Raw genomic sequence first — 15,986 nt, 5'->3', positions numbered from 1 at the left:
TACACAGTCAAACTTCCCTATAACGAATTCGATGAATCCGGCGAAAAAATTCATTATACAGAGAATATCTTTTTTTATTAGAAAATGTTATCTAATTAGAAAATGAAAACGAATCTACATTTATTTTTAACGTATTTTATTTCAAAAACATACTTATTTAAATTATGTTTACACAATTTTTGCCGGTAAATATCACAAATTAAAAAAATCTGTAATTTTCGTTTGCAGAGTACAATTAAAAAATTGTCCGATTCTCAAAGAAAACCTCACATTTGTTCAGAGCATTAAAAACATTATCAGGGACATTTTCACAAAGCTGTAGACCCATACGAACCGTTTTAAAAGCGTTAATCATTTCTTCGCGAGTTGGCTTTTCTACGGGTCGTTCTGATGCTTCTCTTCAGTGTCATCGTTAATTTCTTCGTGATCATGGTCGCGTCTAACACTGTTCAGCAGTATTTCATCTTCATTTGGATGTTCTGCTGTGATCTACATAAACATAACTATCCATTGTTATTTCATTTTCGATGTTTCCAGACGATTCTAATAATGTCCAAAAGAGTTTCAGTTGTGAAAGGGGCAGTTCATCTTGTTCATCCAGTGGTTGTTCGACTTCTGTATTCAATGCAAATCCCGCCTTTCGAAAAACAATTTTGAATAGTGTGTGTGTTCACTGACATCGTTTGTCCAAACTTTTTTGCCAGTTCAGATATGCAATCTCTAAGGTTAAATGTAACCTCCAAGTTTCTATTGACAATTCATTGATGCATTGACAATCTTCATTATTATTCTCTTTCGATAATGAAATTTAAAATTTTTAATAATGCCTTGGTCCATTGGCTGGAGTTTTGACGTTACATTTGGTGGTAAAAACAATTTCGCACTTTTAAGTTCGGTAGAATTATTGGCAGGATGTGCCGGACTGTTGTCAGTTACCAACACGATTTTCTTTTTTTCTTTTGTTATACGCTTGTCTAGTTTTAATATCCATTCTTCAAAAATATCACTTGTCATCCATGCTTTTTTATTAAAGGTGTAGTCAACTTCCAAAGATTTTGTGCCTCTAAAACATCTTGGGTTTTTTGATATTCCGATGAGTAAAAGTCTTAATTTTTCACTTCCTGTCATATTTGCTCCAACTAGCACAGTGATTCTTTCTTTGCTTTGTTTTCCGCCAAAACATTTATCATCCTTAAAAGCAAGTGTTCTATTCGGTAAACATTTAAAGAATAAACCATTTCATCAGCATTAGAAACATCCTTACACTCATATTCTTCCAAAATCTTCTTTAAGGTATTGTTCCACCAACTGTTGCAATCTTCTTCTTCTCTTACATTAACACTTTCTCCACAAATATCCTTTTCCACAATTCTGTGACGCTTCTTAAATTTATCTAGCCACCCAATGTTCGCATTAAATTCTGTATGTCCTGTGCAATTTCAGAGATTGTTGCTTAATTATTAGGCCCGATATTGGGATATACTTTTCATGTATCATTTGCACCCATTTTAGAACAGCTTTATCAACATCTTCGTATATACACAACTTAATTTGCTTCTTGTCTGCTCCTCCTTCAATTGCATTTAAAATTGATTCTCGATTTTTTTAAAATCGTAGATAAACTGCTTGCAGATATGCTATATTTCTCCGCAACATCTTTTTTCTTAAAACCCTGGTCAATATCATAACAATCTTTGCTTTATCATTAATACTTTTAATACTTTCTCTTCGACATTGTTTTTGCAATTGTAAAAATTACTGGACTGCAGCTCTTGCCGATACATAAACCGCAAACTTCGCTGCGCTGGTCATATAGTGAATTGTTAGTACAGGTACCGCCTACTCAATGAAGTTCGCTTGCCAATTCTACAGTATCACTCACTTTGAAGAAATATACGACTTTGTGAATTCCTTTTATTCTGCTTTCATTTGTATATACACGAAAGAAAATTTATGATTAACGTATGCTGTATGTTACTTTTCAGAAAAAAAAAACAAAAAACAAGAGCATGTAGCCTATGTGACTGATGACGAAAGGGGAAAAAAAAAATTCATGAAAACCATCTACTGGGGATCCAGTTAGACGAGAATGGACATATCATATAATGATTGACATGAAGGTCATGTGGTTTTTATTTGGTTTTTAGGAGGATTAGCAACTAAGGCCATATTGCTCCGGGAATATGCGGTGGTCATTCCCTGACCTTTCCGCATCCTCCGTATTTGGTGGTGACAGGCTCGAACCCCGGTCTAATCAAGAAGCGTGTGCTACGCACTGCTGCTCCTTCCCACCTGGCTACGGAGGCACCCAAGGTCACGTGGTACAGTTGAGGTGAGAAGCGAATGTCACTCAGTAGGCGTTACTAAAAACCGATTATGGTAGCATTCTATGAATTGCCACCGCAGCATGCTAAAGGTTTACCGCAGCGAATTTCGCTTTCCCCTGAGCCAACATCAATTTACAAATCTAGCCTATTTATTGTAAAGTTTAAGACCACTTTTAAGAAAACCCATTTGGTTTAATAACTGTAACAAAAATGAAACAAAGACCCTCCTACAGGCGTCAACAGCCGCAAGTGTTCACTGAAAGGATGATTATTTAATTCCAGATGCTAATGCAAAATTTCGGAGGGAAGGAGGCAGTATATTTGAGCGGCTGTTTAGCAGTAAATGCTTGAAAATCTTCAAAAATGCTTTTACTAATTTTTTTAAAAATTCGTTATGGAGAGACTAACACTTTTCTTTCTTTTTTTTTTTTTTTTTGGCTGATGCTGCATAAGCTCATACATTTGCTTTCTTGCATCACATGCCACTACTAATACTTCGTTATATGGGGTTAATTTTACATGTAATTTCGTTTCAAGGTGCAATGTTTTGCGAAAAAATTTGTAATATAGAGAAATTCGTTAAATAGAAGTTCGTAATAGAGAAGTTCCACTATACATATATATATATATATATACAGTAGACTCTCGATTTTCCGGGATAGATGGTAAGAAACAATTCCAGGATAATCGATTTCCGGTTAATCCAAAAATACAGAAGTCCTCGACATTCGTAAGAGTAATGTAAGACGTAACTTCTTACTTCGTTGAGTTTTACATAACTCGGGAATGGCTAATAACATATTGCTACTATATTATTATTGACAAATCTGAATTTAGCACGATACGTGTTAATGTTTGGCCATTTTCAAACATCCCTATTATTTTAATTTTCTGATCCAACTCGATCGCTTTCCTTTTCTTGGCAGATTTACTAGTAGCGCTATCACTTAACACTGTGCTGCCACTTTATTAGGTATGCCCCTGCTGTGCAACAAATGATTTATCCCGCAACGTTGCAAGTCACATGACACAGTTGTGGATATAAATGCAGCAGAACAACCTTTCTAGTAACAGAAAAGGAGTGATCTAGTGGACTTCGAATATGGCATGGTAGTAGGTGCAAGATGTGCTGGACAAAGTATCTCTGAAACAGCAGTTCTCCTGAACTTTTCACGCACCACAGTTTCAAGGGAGTATCGAGAATGGTGCAATGAACAGAAAACATCCTCTCAACTGCAGTCCTGTGGAAGAAAATCTCTTGTTGATGAGAGAGGTCTGAGGAGGAGGATGGCTAGAATTGTGCAAGCAAACAGACGGGCCACAATGTTGCACATCAAGTCAGAATACAACCTTGGTGCGCAGAATAAAATATCGCAACGGACCACTAGTTGCACTTTGTCGTGAATGGGCTACATCGCGTACCTTTGTTATCAATGAAGAACAAGAGAGTACACCTGTAAGCACAACAACACCAGCACTGGACTATCCAGGATTGGAAAACAGTTGCTTGGTTTCATCATGTTGATGGAAGGCTCAGGATTTGGTGAAAACAACATGAATCCATGGACACGTCCTGTTTGACGACTACTGTGCAAGGTGGTTATTATTTAGAAGCATTAGCAACTAAGGCCATATTGCTCTGGGGATATGCGGTAGTCATTCCCTGGCCTTTCCGCATCCTCCGTATTTGGTGGCTCACGGGCTCAAACCCCGGTCTAATCAAGAAGCATATGCTACGCACTGCTGCTCCTGCCCACCTGGCTACGGAGGCATTGTGCAAGGTGGTGGGGGCAGTGTTATGGTGTGGGGAATGTTTTCTTGGCACACGTTGAGTCCATTGATACTCATAGATTCACATCTGAATGCCACATCGTACCTAAACATCGTTGCTTATCAAGTGCATCCATTCATGTTGACAGTTTATCCTCAGTCAGATGGTTACTTCCAGTGGAATAATGTGCTGGTGCACAAAGCCCAAATCACTATGGAATGGCTCCAGGAACGTGACAATGACTTGACTTTGCTACAGTGACTCACTCAGTCCGTGGATCTCAATCCTATTGAACATCTTTGTGATGAGCTGGAAAGGGCTGTTTGCTGCAGGCCTACAATTTCGCTGAATCTCAAGGAACTGTGTGACACACTCATGTCTGCATGGTACTCCATTCCTGCAAACATTTTCAGCAACTTGTTCAATCCATACCTAGACGAATTCAGGCTGTTTTGAAGGCTAAAGGAGGCTCAACACGCTACTAGGTAGGTGTACCTAATAAAGTGGCAGCACAGTGTATTCTCTTAGTCAGCACCATGATAACTGTCCAGATGAAATTTTTTGTAAAGAACTTCACAGGGTTAAGGCGAAAACTCACTATTATCACCCTGCGTGAGCTCACATTTTACTAAAGCACATTTCTGGAGGTCACTCCCATAAAACAATTTGCACTTTCTGTGTTATTGGGCTTTTCTGTTCGTGCATCTAATTATAAACGGGTAGTAAACTCGATCCTATTGCATTTGCAAAAATACCGATAGCTGGAATTCTGTAGGTTTTTATGTTATTATGGTGAAATGTGTGTCCCCTTCAATGAAGTCTTCAGTCATATAAAAAAAAAACATAAATAAATTGTAAGAATCTTCTCTTCTTTCCTATTTTTTTGCTTGTTACTCCGTACCTCACTTGTGCAATTTGTGTGTGCCGTGATCTTCGTTATTGATTGCTTATTATTAATTTTTATTATATATATATATTTTTTTGTTTTTAAACGGAAAAAAAAATTTTTACAATCCTAAAAAAAATTTACGTAAATCCGTAGTTGCGTAAGTCGGGGACTTACTGTATCAAAAAATGTTCAGCAACCTACGTAAAAAACATGGCAATAGATAAAAAAACAAAAAACTTACCACGCACTACTCGCGTGTCCAATACGATGCTTCCCTTTATCTTTTACGATGTTGCATATGATTTGGTCACCAACATTATAATGGTAACGGATGCACCATTTTCAAACTTTTGAATAATTTTGAGTTTTTGTTTAACTGAAAGCCCAACTCTTTTGCGTTTACCCATCATTTTCGCGATTTCTAAACAAAAAAAAATATATTTACTATAAAAAAAATTCCAACATCCCTGACATAAATAATGAAACAAAATTTATTTTCTGCAGTGCAACGGAACACAACAATCGACGCAACGCACTAAAACAAACTAAACATTTGTTTCTCTTTTTTTTTGAGTGGCGGATGTGAAGACAGCGGGGTTGTAATATGCAATATAATAGATACATTAATCTTTCAATGACGACTTATAGCGCCGCTTCTTGTCGTCGCTTATTTCTGAATTGCAAAACACCTATTTATACCTATCAAGTTATTACTTGAATTTTATGATTTTTAGTTGATTTCATTTTCTTTCTTTTTTTTTTTATTTGGAGTCTTGAAGTGTCCCGGTAAATCGAGTCTGCTGTACTTATATAAAAATTTCTAGGGTCTTACGCAAGTACCACATGAAGTGCTTACAACTTCCTGTAGAAGTTTGCAATCTCTGGTCTTGAGAGTAAAAACACCCATCGCCCCTCTCTTACGCAGCGGTATTGTATATCACAGATGTGGTGAACTTAATTTGTGATGCGAATGACTTTTTTTTTCTTAAAAATGTGTCGCGTGATTTACCATCTCAAGAATTTCATTGGACAGGGTTAAAAAGGTTAATCAACACATTGAAAATGTTGTGTATGAATTTTAAAATTAAATACAATTCAGAATTATTATTTTAAATTCATACGTATTTAAATTTTTAATTTATGTGAAGTTCATGTCGTAATGTCATCTGCCAAGCTTTCAAAATCGGGGATATATTGTGATAAGGCCAACCGTAAAGAATCTTCTGTATGCAAGTCCGTAAGAGTAGAGTGATTCTTCGTCTTTTTTTTGTTTCAAATATGTAAAGGTCAATTCACATAGATATGTGGAACCAAAACAGGAATTTAAAAGTTCACTGCATTTTTTACAGTACTTTTCTCGGCAAACATATTTCCAAAAGTCTTTTTCTGATGACCTGGCTTTTAGGAAGATATCATTTCGCAATGTTTTAATTTCACTTTCAAGTAATATTTTCTCTGTGTGAAAAAATCTCAGCGATTTTTTTTTTTTGCAGTTTTGTTTCGTATCTAAGTCAACATTAAATGGATAAGAAATATAGTATATTTAAATATGTCTTCAATAATTTTAAAATCACTGAATCTGGTTTCAAAATCATCCACAACTTTCTCAATTTCAGAAACATATTTCTCACTATTAAATTCAAAAACAGGGTGTTTTTGCAAATGATCTTGCATATTTGCAAAATGATCGAATTTTTTTTCTTTGAGATCCTTAGCCATTGCCAAAAAAATGATATTTATATGCAGAAATACTACTAATCTCGTCACCCACTTTTTTATTTTTTCCTTGTAATTCCAAATTCAGAACACTTAATTTACTGGTAAAATCTGCCAAAAAAGCCAGATCACACAACCACTCCGTATCTTGTAGCTGCTAATAATCATCTCCCCTTTGAACAACAAATTTTTAATTTCATTCAGCAAATTTCGATATCTGTAGAAACTTACTCCGACACAGCCACCTGCGTGTAATATCAGATCTGATTCATTTTCTTTGAGCTGCATTTTGAAAACGAAAAATCTCCTTGGAAGAGATTGACCTCTAGAATTTACAATTTTGAAAGCTATGTTCATATAATCTCTTGCTGGCTAACAGGTTTTGGTGGATGATACAGTAGTAAATCAAAATCTGGGAATTTGTCATCCTTTTGGCACAATGCCAACAGGGTTGGGATACACTTAAATAGAAAGGTTGCAAGAATTTTTGCAGATGCTATCGAGGCAGAGTTAGGTGGGTCGGAAAACTGCTAGCTTGGGGGGATACAAAGGATTAATAGATTAACAGTAGCTGCTGGCAGAGATAAGTGATTCTTGCACTACTTCTGTTCAAATGCAATTGAGCAGCAGCCTGAAAAGCAAGGTAATGGGAATTTCCAGGACTGCTGGGTCATAGTGGAACAAGTAAATACATGGGCTGTGTTAGGGTAACTAAGAGTAGAAACAGGTGCATGTATACTTGCATGTACACCAATGCTAGAAGTATAGTTAATAAATTTGATGAGCTTGAAATGCTCGTAAAGACATCAAAGGCAGATACTGTTGGGATATCAGAGACATGGTGTCACACAGACATAAGCAGTGCAGAACTGGAATTTGGGGAGTACAACATTTACATAAAGGATACACAGGACAGGAAGGGAGGAGGGGTTATGCTGTTAGTTAAGAAACACAAAATCTAAGGAAGTGCATCCAATTGATGTTGGTGGCCAATGCAATGTTGAGTCTGGTGTGACATAAGCACTGGGAAAGGAAAAATGAGAGTAGGTGTGTGTTCTGGGCCTAATGAATCTGAGGAGTATAATGAGCAATTGTGCAGAGAAATAGAGTGGGCCAGTAAATTAGAGTGTCTTATAATGGGGGATTTTAAATTCCCAGATACTGACTGGAATTTGTGGGTTGGTCACTCACACATTAGCAAGGCTTTTGGGGATTTATTGGATGATTGTTTTCTACAGCAGCATGTTCGGGAGCAACTAGAGGGAGTAATACTCGATCTGATTATCAGTAAAGATTCTTCATGCATCAAGAATCTGCAGATAAAGGAACCACTAGTTGGCAATGATCACAGTGTGCTGAAGTGGGATTTATTCAAAGAGGTAACTACCATCAAGGGTAAACAGAAGGGTTTTTGCTTTCGGGTTTTTGCTCTGGTGGTCTGAGACAGTATTTAAATTCTATACGGTGGAACAAACCGATGATGTTATCAACAGCAAATTCAAAATGGTAAGCATTCAAAGAATTAATCTTGGAAGCTACTAGGCTTTTCATACCAACAAAGAAATATTGTTCAAGATTTAGGCCTAAATGGATGTCAGATGAACTAATTAGACATGTGACAGAGAAGAAAAATGCATGGGATATTTATAAATTAACATGTGACACAGAAGCCTATGATAGATATAAGCTGGTCTGTAACCCAGTTACAAAGGAGGTTAGGCAGGCAAAGGCAGATTATGAGAAATCTTTGGTTAGAATGCAAAGAAAAACAGCAAAGAGTTCTTTACTTATGCAAACTCTACAATGAAGGGAATGAATCAGATTGGTTCACTTGATACTGATGGTTCAACTGTTGATGATCCAGCTCATGTAGCTAACACACTAAATGAATATTTTGCATTGACACTCACACATAAGGAGTTATTCAGGGAGGGGAATGCCAGTGGTGTATTCAACTCTGGCAGTAAGCTAGATAATCTTGTAATAACTGAGTGTAAAGTGGAGAAGAAATTGTTGAAGATAAACACAAGAAAGGCACCTGGGGTGGTATGGAATCTATCCAGTTATATTAAAGGAGGTGGCAAAGGAAGTAAGCAAACCCTTAGCCATAATTATGAGAGCTTCCCTGGACTCCTGGGAGGTATCCATGGACTACAAATGTGACCCCAATCCACAAAGTAGGATCAAAGGGGGAAGACAGGTAATTACAGACCTGTTAGTTTAACTTCTGTTCCTGGAAAATTAATGCAGGCACTGGTTAAAGAAGCATTGCAGGATCATCTAGACAAGACTTCAGTTATAGCTCGGACACGTTAAGGTTAAGTCTTGTCTGACTACTCTGATTGGATACTATGGTGTAGTCACAAAGGAACTGGATGCAAAGAATAACTTTGATATCATATATTTGGATCTTAGAAAAGCCTTTTGATACTGTTGCACATGGAAGACTACTGCACAAATTGGAGCAGTGTGGCATTGAAGGCAAATTGCTGTTATGGATAAAGGGATGGTTGAGTGGGAGAAGACAGAGTGGTAATCAATGGACACTGCTCTTCGTGGACTAATGTTATTAGTGGAGTCCCTCAGGGTTGTTGGGTCTATTTTTGTTTTCTGTATTTATAAATGACATTGATGGTGATATCTCATGTTTAATGTCCAAGTTTGCAGACAATACAAAGGTTGGCAGGGTTGTTAATGACAGTACACTGCTGCAACAGGATCAAGAAAAGTTGAGCAGATGGGCTGAGAGGTGGCAAATGAAGTTTAACATTGACAAATGTAAAGTACTACATATGGGAAGCAGTAATCCCAGAGTAATGTATCAACTCTGTGGTACCACACTGACAGTGGTAGAGAATGAAAAGGACCTGGGGGTAATTGTGCAGTCAGATATCAAGGTTTCTGAGAAGTCCAGATGGTCTGCAAGAGTAGCTCATGGTGTCTTGTCAATGATACACAGGAAGTTTTCTAGCAGGGATAAGGAGGTGATTATTCCCTTGTATAAGGCAATGGTCAGGCCACACCTAGAGTACTGTATACAGGTCTGGAGGCCTCATTTTAAGAAGGATGTAGAGCTGTTAGAAAGAGTACAGAGAAGAGCAAAAAGATTAGTGAATGGAACAAAGGATTGCTCTTACAAAGAAAGGCTAAAGTTTTGCAAATTACAGTGTCTGGAGACTAGGCACCTGCGAGGTGATCTGATTGAGGTGTATAAAGCCTTGAATGGTTTGAGCATGCTCAATGCTGATGGGATTCTTCCTCTTGCTCAGAATAATTGCCTGAGAGGGCATAAATTCGAATTGAGGAAAGACGGTTGTAGGATAGATGTGCAGAAGTTTTCCTTTAGCCAGCAGGTGGTTGATGGCTATAACAAACTTCCATCTGTCGTTGTAGAAGTTGATGGCTTAAATAGATTCAAGGCAGAACATGACAAACATTTGGTGCGAGTGGATGGGTGAAATAAGGGTGGTTTTATTTATTTATTTTTTTTTTTTTGACTGATGCTATATAAGTTTGCTTTCTTGCATCATGTGCCTTTGCTAATGCTAATGTGATGAATTCGTTAAGATGCCCCGTCATTGCTTTAGCTCCATCTGTTGTTACTGATATGAGCTTAAATAGTGATAATTTAATTTTTTTCAAAAAAATTTTTGAATGCATTAAATATATGAAGACCTCTAGTACTTTCTTTTAACAAAATGATACCCAGCAATTCTTCTTTAGTGGCAGAATCATCGAAAATCACACGAATAAAATCGAGCAATAGAACTGTATCACTGACGTTTCATCCGGATGTAAAGAAAAGGACACGCACACACAATTAGCAATATGAGCACCTAATTGTTCTCTCAAATTTTTACTCCTTTTTTCGATGTGTCAGATCACAGTATTTCGAGATAATTGCAAATCTTGAAGAGCACTTTTAATTTCATTTTTGTTCTTAAAATTTTCAAAAAGAGAATCTGTTATTTCTAAAAATGAGTCTTTGATGAATTGACCATGAGAAAATGATTTGCATTTTTTTTTTCAAGAAACTACTCACTTTAAGTGATGCTACAGTTACTGCTTTAGATTGTAAATTAGGTGTCATGAGGAAATTTTGTTGTGCGAATAATCTGGATTTAATTTCTTTTAATTTATTTTTTTTCTAAGGTCACTATGTGCGTTAAAGTGTCTTTCTAAATTTTCTTTTTTGGGTATAGCCACTGAAGAAATTGCGAATCAAACAACATTTTTCTTTTATCATTACAAAAAAGTATCGTAGTTCCCACTCGTGATGAAAATGATACGTTTTACTCTTTTTTGTAGTATTCATTTTAAATCAAAGGGTATTAAATTAACGTATAAGTACTGTCCAGTTATTAATATTAAGTAAGCTAAATAAGAACTCAACACATATGCTATGCTGTCCACAACGTAACTGCGTGAAGTTTCAGTAGACAAGCGTAGCGGCTGCGCAGCGACAAGAGTGGTCATGTGGTTCAATGGATTTGTAATAAGCGTATGAAGTGGGGCACATAATAATAATAACATTTAGATTTTGATTAATCTATTTTATTATTATTATTATTAGCTTTAAGGTGCAAACAAGCCTTTTTTTTTGACTGGCTGCACCAGTCAAAAAAAAAAAAAAATTCCTTCCCATGTTACTCTGAGAGAGAGAGAGAGAGAGAGAGAGAGAGAGAGAGAGAGAGAGAGAGAGAGAGAGAGAGAGAGAGAGTGTGTGTGTGTGTGTGTGTCAGAAGTAGATGGGAATCACCAAGAATGCAAGAAAGAGAAGAATGATGATATCCAGCTCAGAACCCTGGGTTTGCCAAGCCCATACTCACCAAAATTCGTTGTGATCGACCGAAATTAAAGCCACAATCAACTTGTTGGCCAACCCCTGGTATATCGGATCACTTGCCACGATTGTGGCAGCTGCTATGTGGGGGAAAGCTCCAGATGACTCCAGGACCGCCTCGCGGAACATGATAGGTCTATCTGCCTATGTGACTGCACACTCTGTAATCGCAGAGCATTTCTGGTCAACTCAATATGATCTGAATCCCAGCTGCAACAGTGAGGTGATCAACCAATCTTGGCACTACTATCACCACCTATGGTTCGAGTTCCTAAACATATCTAGCTGTCACAAAGTTTTAAATCACAGAAGAGGTACAAGACCACCCAATTTTGGAGTCTGTAGTGTTGAAGCACGAGAAACGATAGAAGTCATCCCATATACATGCCAGTACCAGCAACAATCACCTGATCTGACACAGTAAGAGATTGAACACTCTCACATTCATGTGTGCCCTCTCCCAGCAATCTGAGCACACACTGCTTATTTAGTTTATTCCATTCCTAACGTTTTATGTTATGTTTACATTTCTGTGTGTATGTACTTAGCTGAGGAAGGGGTTCGTTACCTTGAAAGCTTTTTTACCATATTAAAATTCATTCAGTTACCGTATTCACTGGTTCTACTGTATTCTTCTCTTCTTTTGCAAATATATGTATATATGAGTATAATAGTGATTGTAGTGTGCCGAAAAATTTTGTGTCTTTAAAAGTGTGCCGTAACAATGAAAAGGTTGAGAAACACTGCTCTAGCAGATACATAAAAAAATATATCAACAGGCATGTGGTGCTTTTGCTTTAACCAAACAGTTTTTTGGGGAAAAAAATTCAAGAAATAGTTTAAAATGGGAAACTAAATTTTTTTTATTCTTAATTCTTAGTAAACAGGAATACCCCGACTTAAGTGTTACTCGAATTGCGCAAATTCGACATTATGTAAGTTTTTCCCAGCCAGTGCAAACTGAAAAAAATATGGAAACATATTTTGCATCTTAGGGAAAATGGAGGTATTGTGAAAATATCATAATGTAAATCCAATAACATATTGGGGTGTTTTTTTTTGTAATTTGTTCTAAGTCCTTGGAAGTTGAAAATTTTGCTATATTACTAAGCTATTTATCTCTCTAAAAGGTCATATTTATAATGGAAATTTCACTACGCTTTCATCGTTATCATATGTTTCTGTTATAAGAATCAATTTTGAACGCCTTTGTGATATTTTTCTATAACACATTTCTGGAGGTCACTACCATAAAACAATAAAAACAATTTGCACTTTCCAGTTTATTGGGTTTTTCTTAGTGCATCTAATTATAAAAGGATAGTAAACTCAATCTTATTGCATTTGCAATAATACCAATAACTGGATTTACGTTATTCTGGTGAAATGTGTATCCCCTTCACTGAAATCTTCAATCATATAAAAAACAAATTTTCAGAAACTTCTCTTCATTCCTATTTAAGTATTACAATGATGAAGGGAAACGGACCAATGGAAAGGGTAAGTGCTGGCAGTGCTAGGAAACAAAACAAAATTGATTTAGAAATGAAGATGATTAATTAAGAATTATGAAGCAGGACAAAGTTTGTCTTCTACTGCACAGAATTAGGTCTAGCTGCTTCAACAGTGAATACTGTTTTAAGGGACAGTGTGCATATAAAAGAACAAGTCAAAGGATCAATGCACTTAAGATCAACAGTGATCACAAAACAGTGTTCAGGTGCTATATCAAAGATGGAACAGCTATTAATAATATGGATGGAAAATCAGATTCAGAAGTGAATGCCCCTGAGTCCAATTACCATTCAAGCAAAAGCAAGAAGTATTTATGATGATATTAACAATAAGTATGGTGAACCCCAAGCCAAGTTCGTGGCAAGCAATGGGTGGTTTAATAGGTTCAAACATTGCACTGGTTTCCAAAACATTAAAGCATGCGAGGAAGTCTCCAGTGCTGATTCTGCAGTTGCAGAGAAATTTTGTGATAGGTTCAAAAAAATTATTGATGAAGGCGGCTATTCAATGCAGCAAATTTTTAACATTGACGAGACTGCTCTGTATTGGAAAAAAAAATGCTGGATCGAACATACATACATTGCCAAAGAGGAAAAGACCATTCCAGGTTTCATGCCTTTAAAAGATTGGGCCACGCTCTTACTTGGGGCTAATGCAGCGGGAGATTACAAATTAATACCATTCTGGAAATCCTCATGCATTTACGGGCATCAATAAAGCAGCCCTACCCGTACATTTCTGATCGGGCCAGAGAGAGCATGGATAACAATGTCTCTCTTTGAGGATTAGTTTTAATGCTGCTTCATACCCAAGGTTGAAAAATATTGTAAAGACAATGACATTCCTTTCACGATTTTGCTTCTATTAGGTAATGTTCCTGGACATCCTACACATCTATATGATTTCAATTTGAATGGGAGAGTCATATTTCTACCGTCAAACACGACTTCACTCATCCAACCTATGGATCAGAGTGTTATTTCAATTTTAAAAGCATACTATTTATGCACATTTCTCAGGCATTGTCTGCAGTAGACAGTGCGAAAAATTTTACGTTACGAGACTTTTGGAAATCTTACAATATTTACCACACCATCTTAAACATTAATAAGGCCTTGATGAAAATGACTAAAAGTTGTTTAAATGGCGCATGGAAGAAAATATGCTCATGGCACGTAAAAAGGCTTTGTACGGTTTGAAAAAGACGAATCATATGAAGAGGCTACAGATAAGATTGCAAAGGTTGCAGAGTTACTTCAGTTGGAGGTTGTTGCCAAAGATGTGGAGGAGTTAATAGAGGAAGAAGAGAAGGAATTATCTAATGAAGAACTTATTGACTTACAGGCAATGATAGTGAAAGAAGAAAATGCTGATGGAGCTCAAGATGAACTAAATGAGAAGCTGGGATACTTCATCCCAGAGAGAGAGAGATGGAAATGGCATTTCGTGAAATTGCATCAGCAATGGCGAGGTTTGAGAAGATGGATACTGACAGTGAACTCTTCAAAGTTAACAGAGGAGTGAATGATATGCTTGCTTGCTACAAACAATTCACATAAATAAAGCCAAACGTTTCATAATTCTTTGGTTCCTTTGTGAGTAGCACTACATAAAAATTTAAAACTGCAACAGATCTGAAAGCACTCCTATGGTGCTACTCTGTTGTGCATAAAGAAAAGAATGGTAATGAATTACAAGCTACTACAATCTGCAAAAAAAATAAATGTCCATCAGTTCTTTCGTATCAAATTGAATTCATTATATATCCTAGTAAACAATTAAAAAATAAAAACATAACATACCTGCCGATCTAAGGATATTGTGCAGAGCATTTTCCCGTCACTTCCAGGATTTGAAATATTGAATATGCATCTGTTGTGACTTCCTACATCTCTGCTTTCTAGTACTTCCTTCTGCATTGTTTCTTTGCTTAGATCCCATAAAACAAGGTCTCCACTAATAGTAGGAAGAAACCATGAAAATGAGTCCATTTTAACCATAATAGTAACTGATTATTATTAAAAGAAACCAACTGCAAAATAAAACAACTTAAATTTTAACAACCCAATTTAAATAACTCCAGGTCAAAAAATAAAATAATAAAAAATAGCCAAGTAGCTTTTTGTCATATATAGAACAAAACAAATTTAAAAAAAAGGGAAAAAGTAAGTAAAAATAAAAGTTACACCTAAGTTAAAAGGTGCAAATCCATTTCACCTCCCTTTTTTTTTGTCCAGAAGTGATATTAGGATTACCTCAATTTATTTAATCAGATATAAAATTGTGTAATTTCTTATTTTCAGTGCTCAAATGTTAGAAACTGTCTGATGATCGGATCACTGATAATATACTACCAACCTTGTCTGGATGTTATTCAATTGTTTTAGGATTTGTAATATGTTGAGGGCATTTCCCACTCTTTTCCCCAGGAATCGTGATGGTGGTAGCCAGATTTAAGGCAATAAATGAATAAATAGGTTAATGCTTGCAGTACAGAAACAGTTTGTGAAGAGGAATAATTAAGTGATGGGTATCAATAAACCAATGTGATATACACAATATAAAAATGGATTAACAGATAATGTTTTTCTGCTATTAATAATTTATTTCTATGGTGCTCATTAGTTATATACATATATAGGAAAAAGACTGTCTGATTAGAGTATGTTTTTGGAACAATTTCAGTCAAGATAGTTAGAAATTAGAGTCAGTCATAGCAACCTATTAGGAAGGAGAAAAGTCTAAAAAGTTTATTCTGTGACTGAGCAAATCTTGAAGTGTGAGTGATTTGTCAGAAGGATGTGAACAACCACTTTTGAGAGTATTGCAGCTTTGAGTGAGAAGAATCTTCAGCTCTATATAAATAGATATGTGTGTTATATTTTAATGAGTCTTAACCTAGCAAGGATAATCTCACCTTGGTTC

General features: G+C 36.3%; 1 protein-coding gene across 1 annotated transcript in view; it reads right to left on the bottom strand.

The window, feature by feature from the left end:
* Positions 1–15,986, bottom strand: part of LOC150078034 (gem-associated protein 5-like) — a 155,742-nt gene that overhangs the window by 58,960 nt on the left and 80,796 nt on the right. Inside the window, exon 5 of the mRNA XM_090384436.1 lies at positions 14,864–15,017. Within this exon, the coding sequence (XP_090240562.1) occupies positions 14,864–15,017 (154 nt within the window). The remainder of the gene's footprint in view (positions 1–14,863; positions 15,018–15,986) is intronic.

Source organism: Mastigoproctus giganteus, chromosome 11 (assembly GCF_048544385.1).
Source record: "Mastigoproctus giganteus isolate SK-2022 chromosome 11, ASM4854438v1, whole genome shotgun sequence".
Taxonomy (NCBI): Eukaryota; Metazoa; Arthropoda; class Arachnida; order Uropygi; family Thelyphonidae; genus Mastigoproctus; species Mastigoproctus giganteus.
The sequence above is the reverse complement of the archived record's forward strand: the minus strand, read 5'-3'. Positions and strand labels throughout refer to the sequence as shown.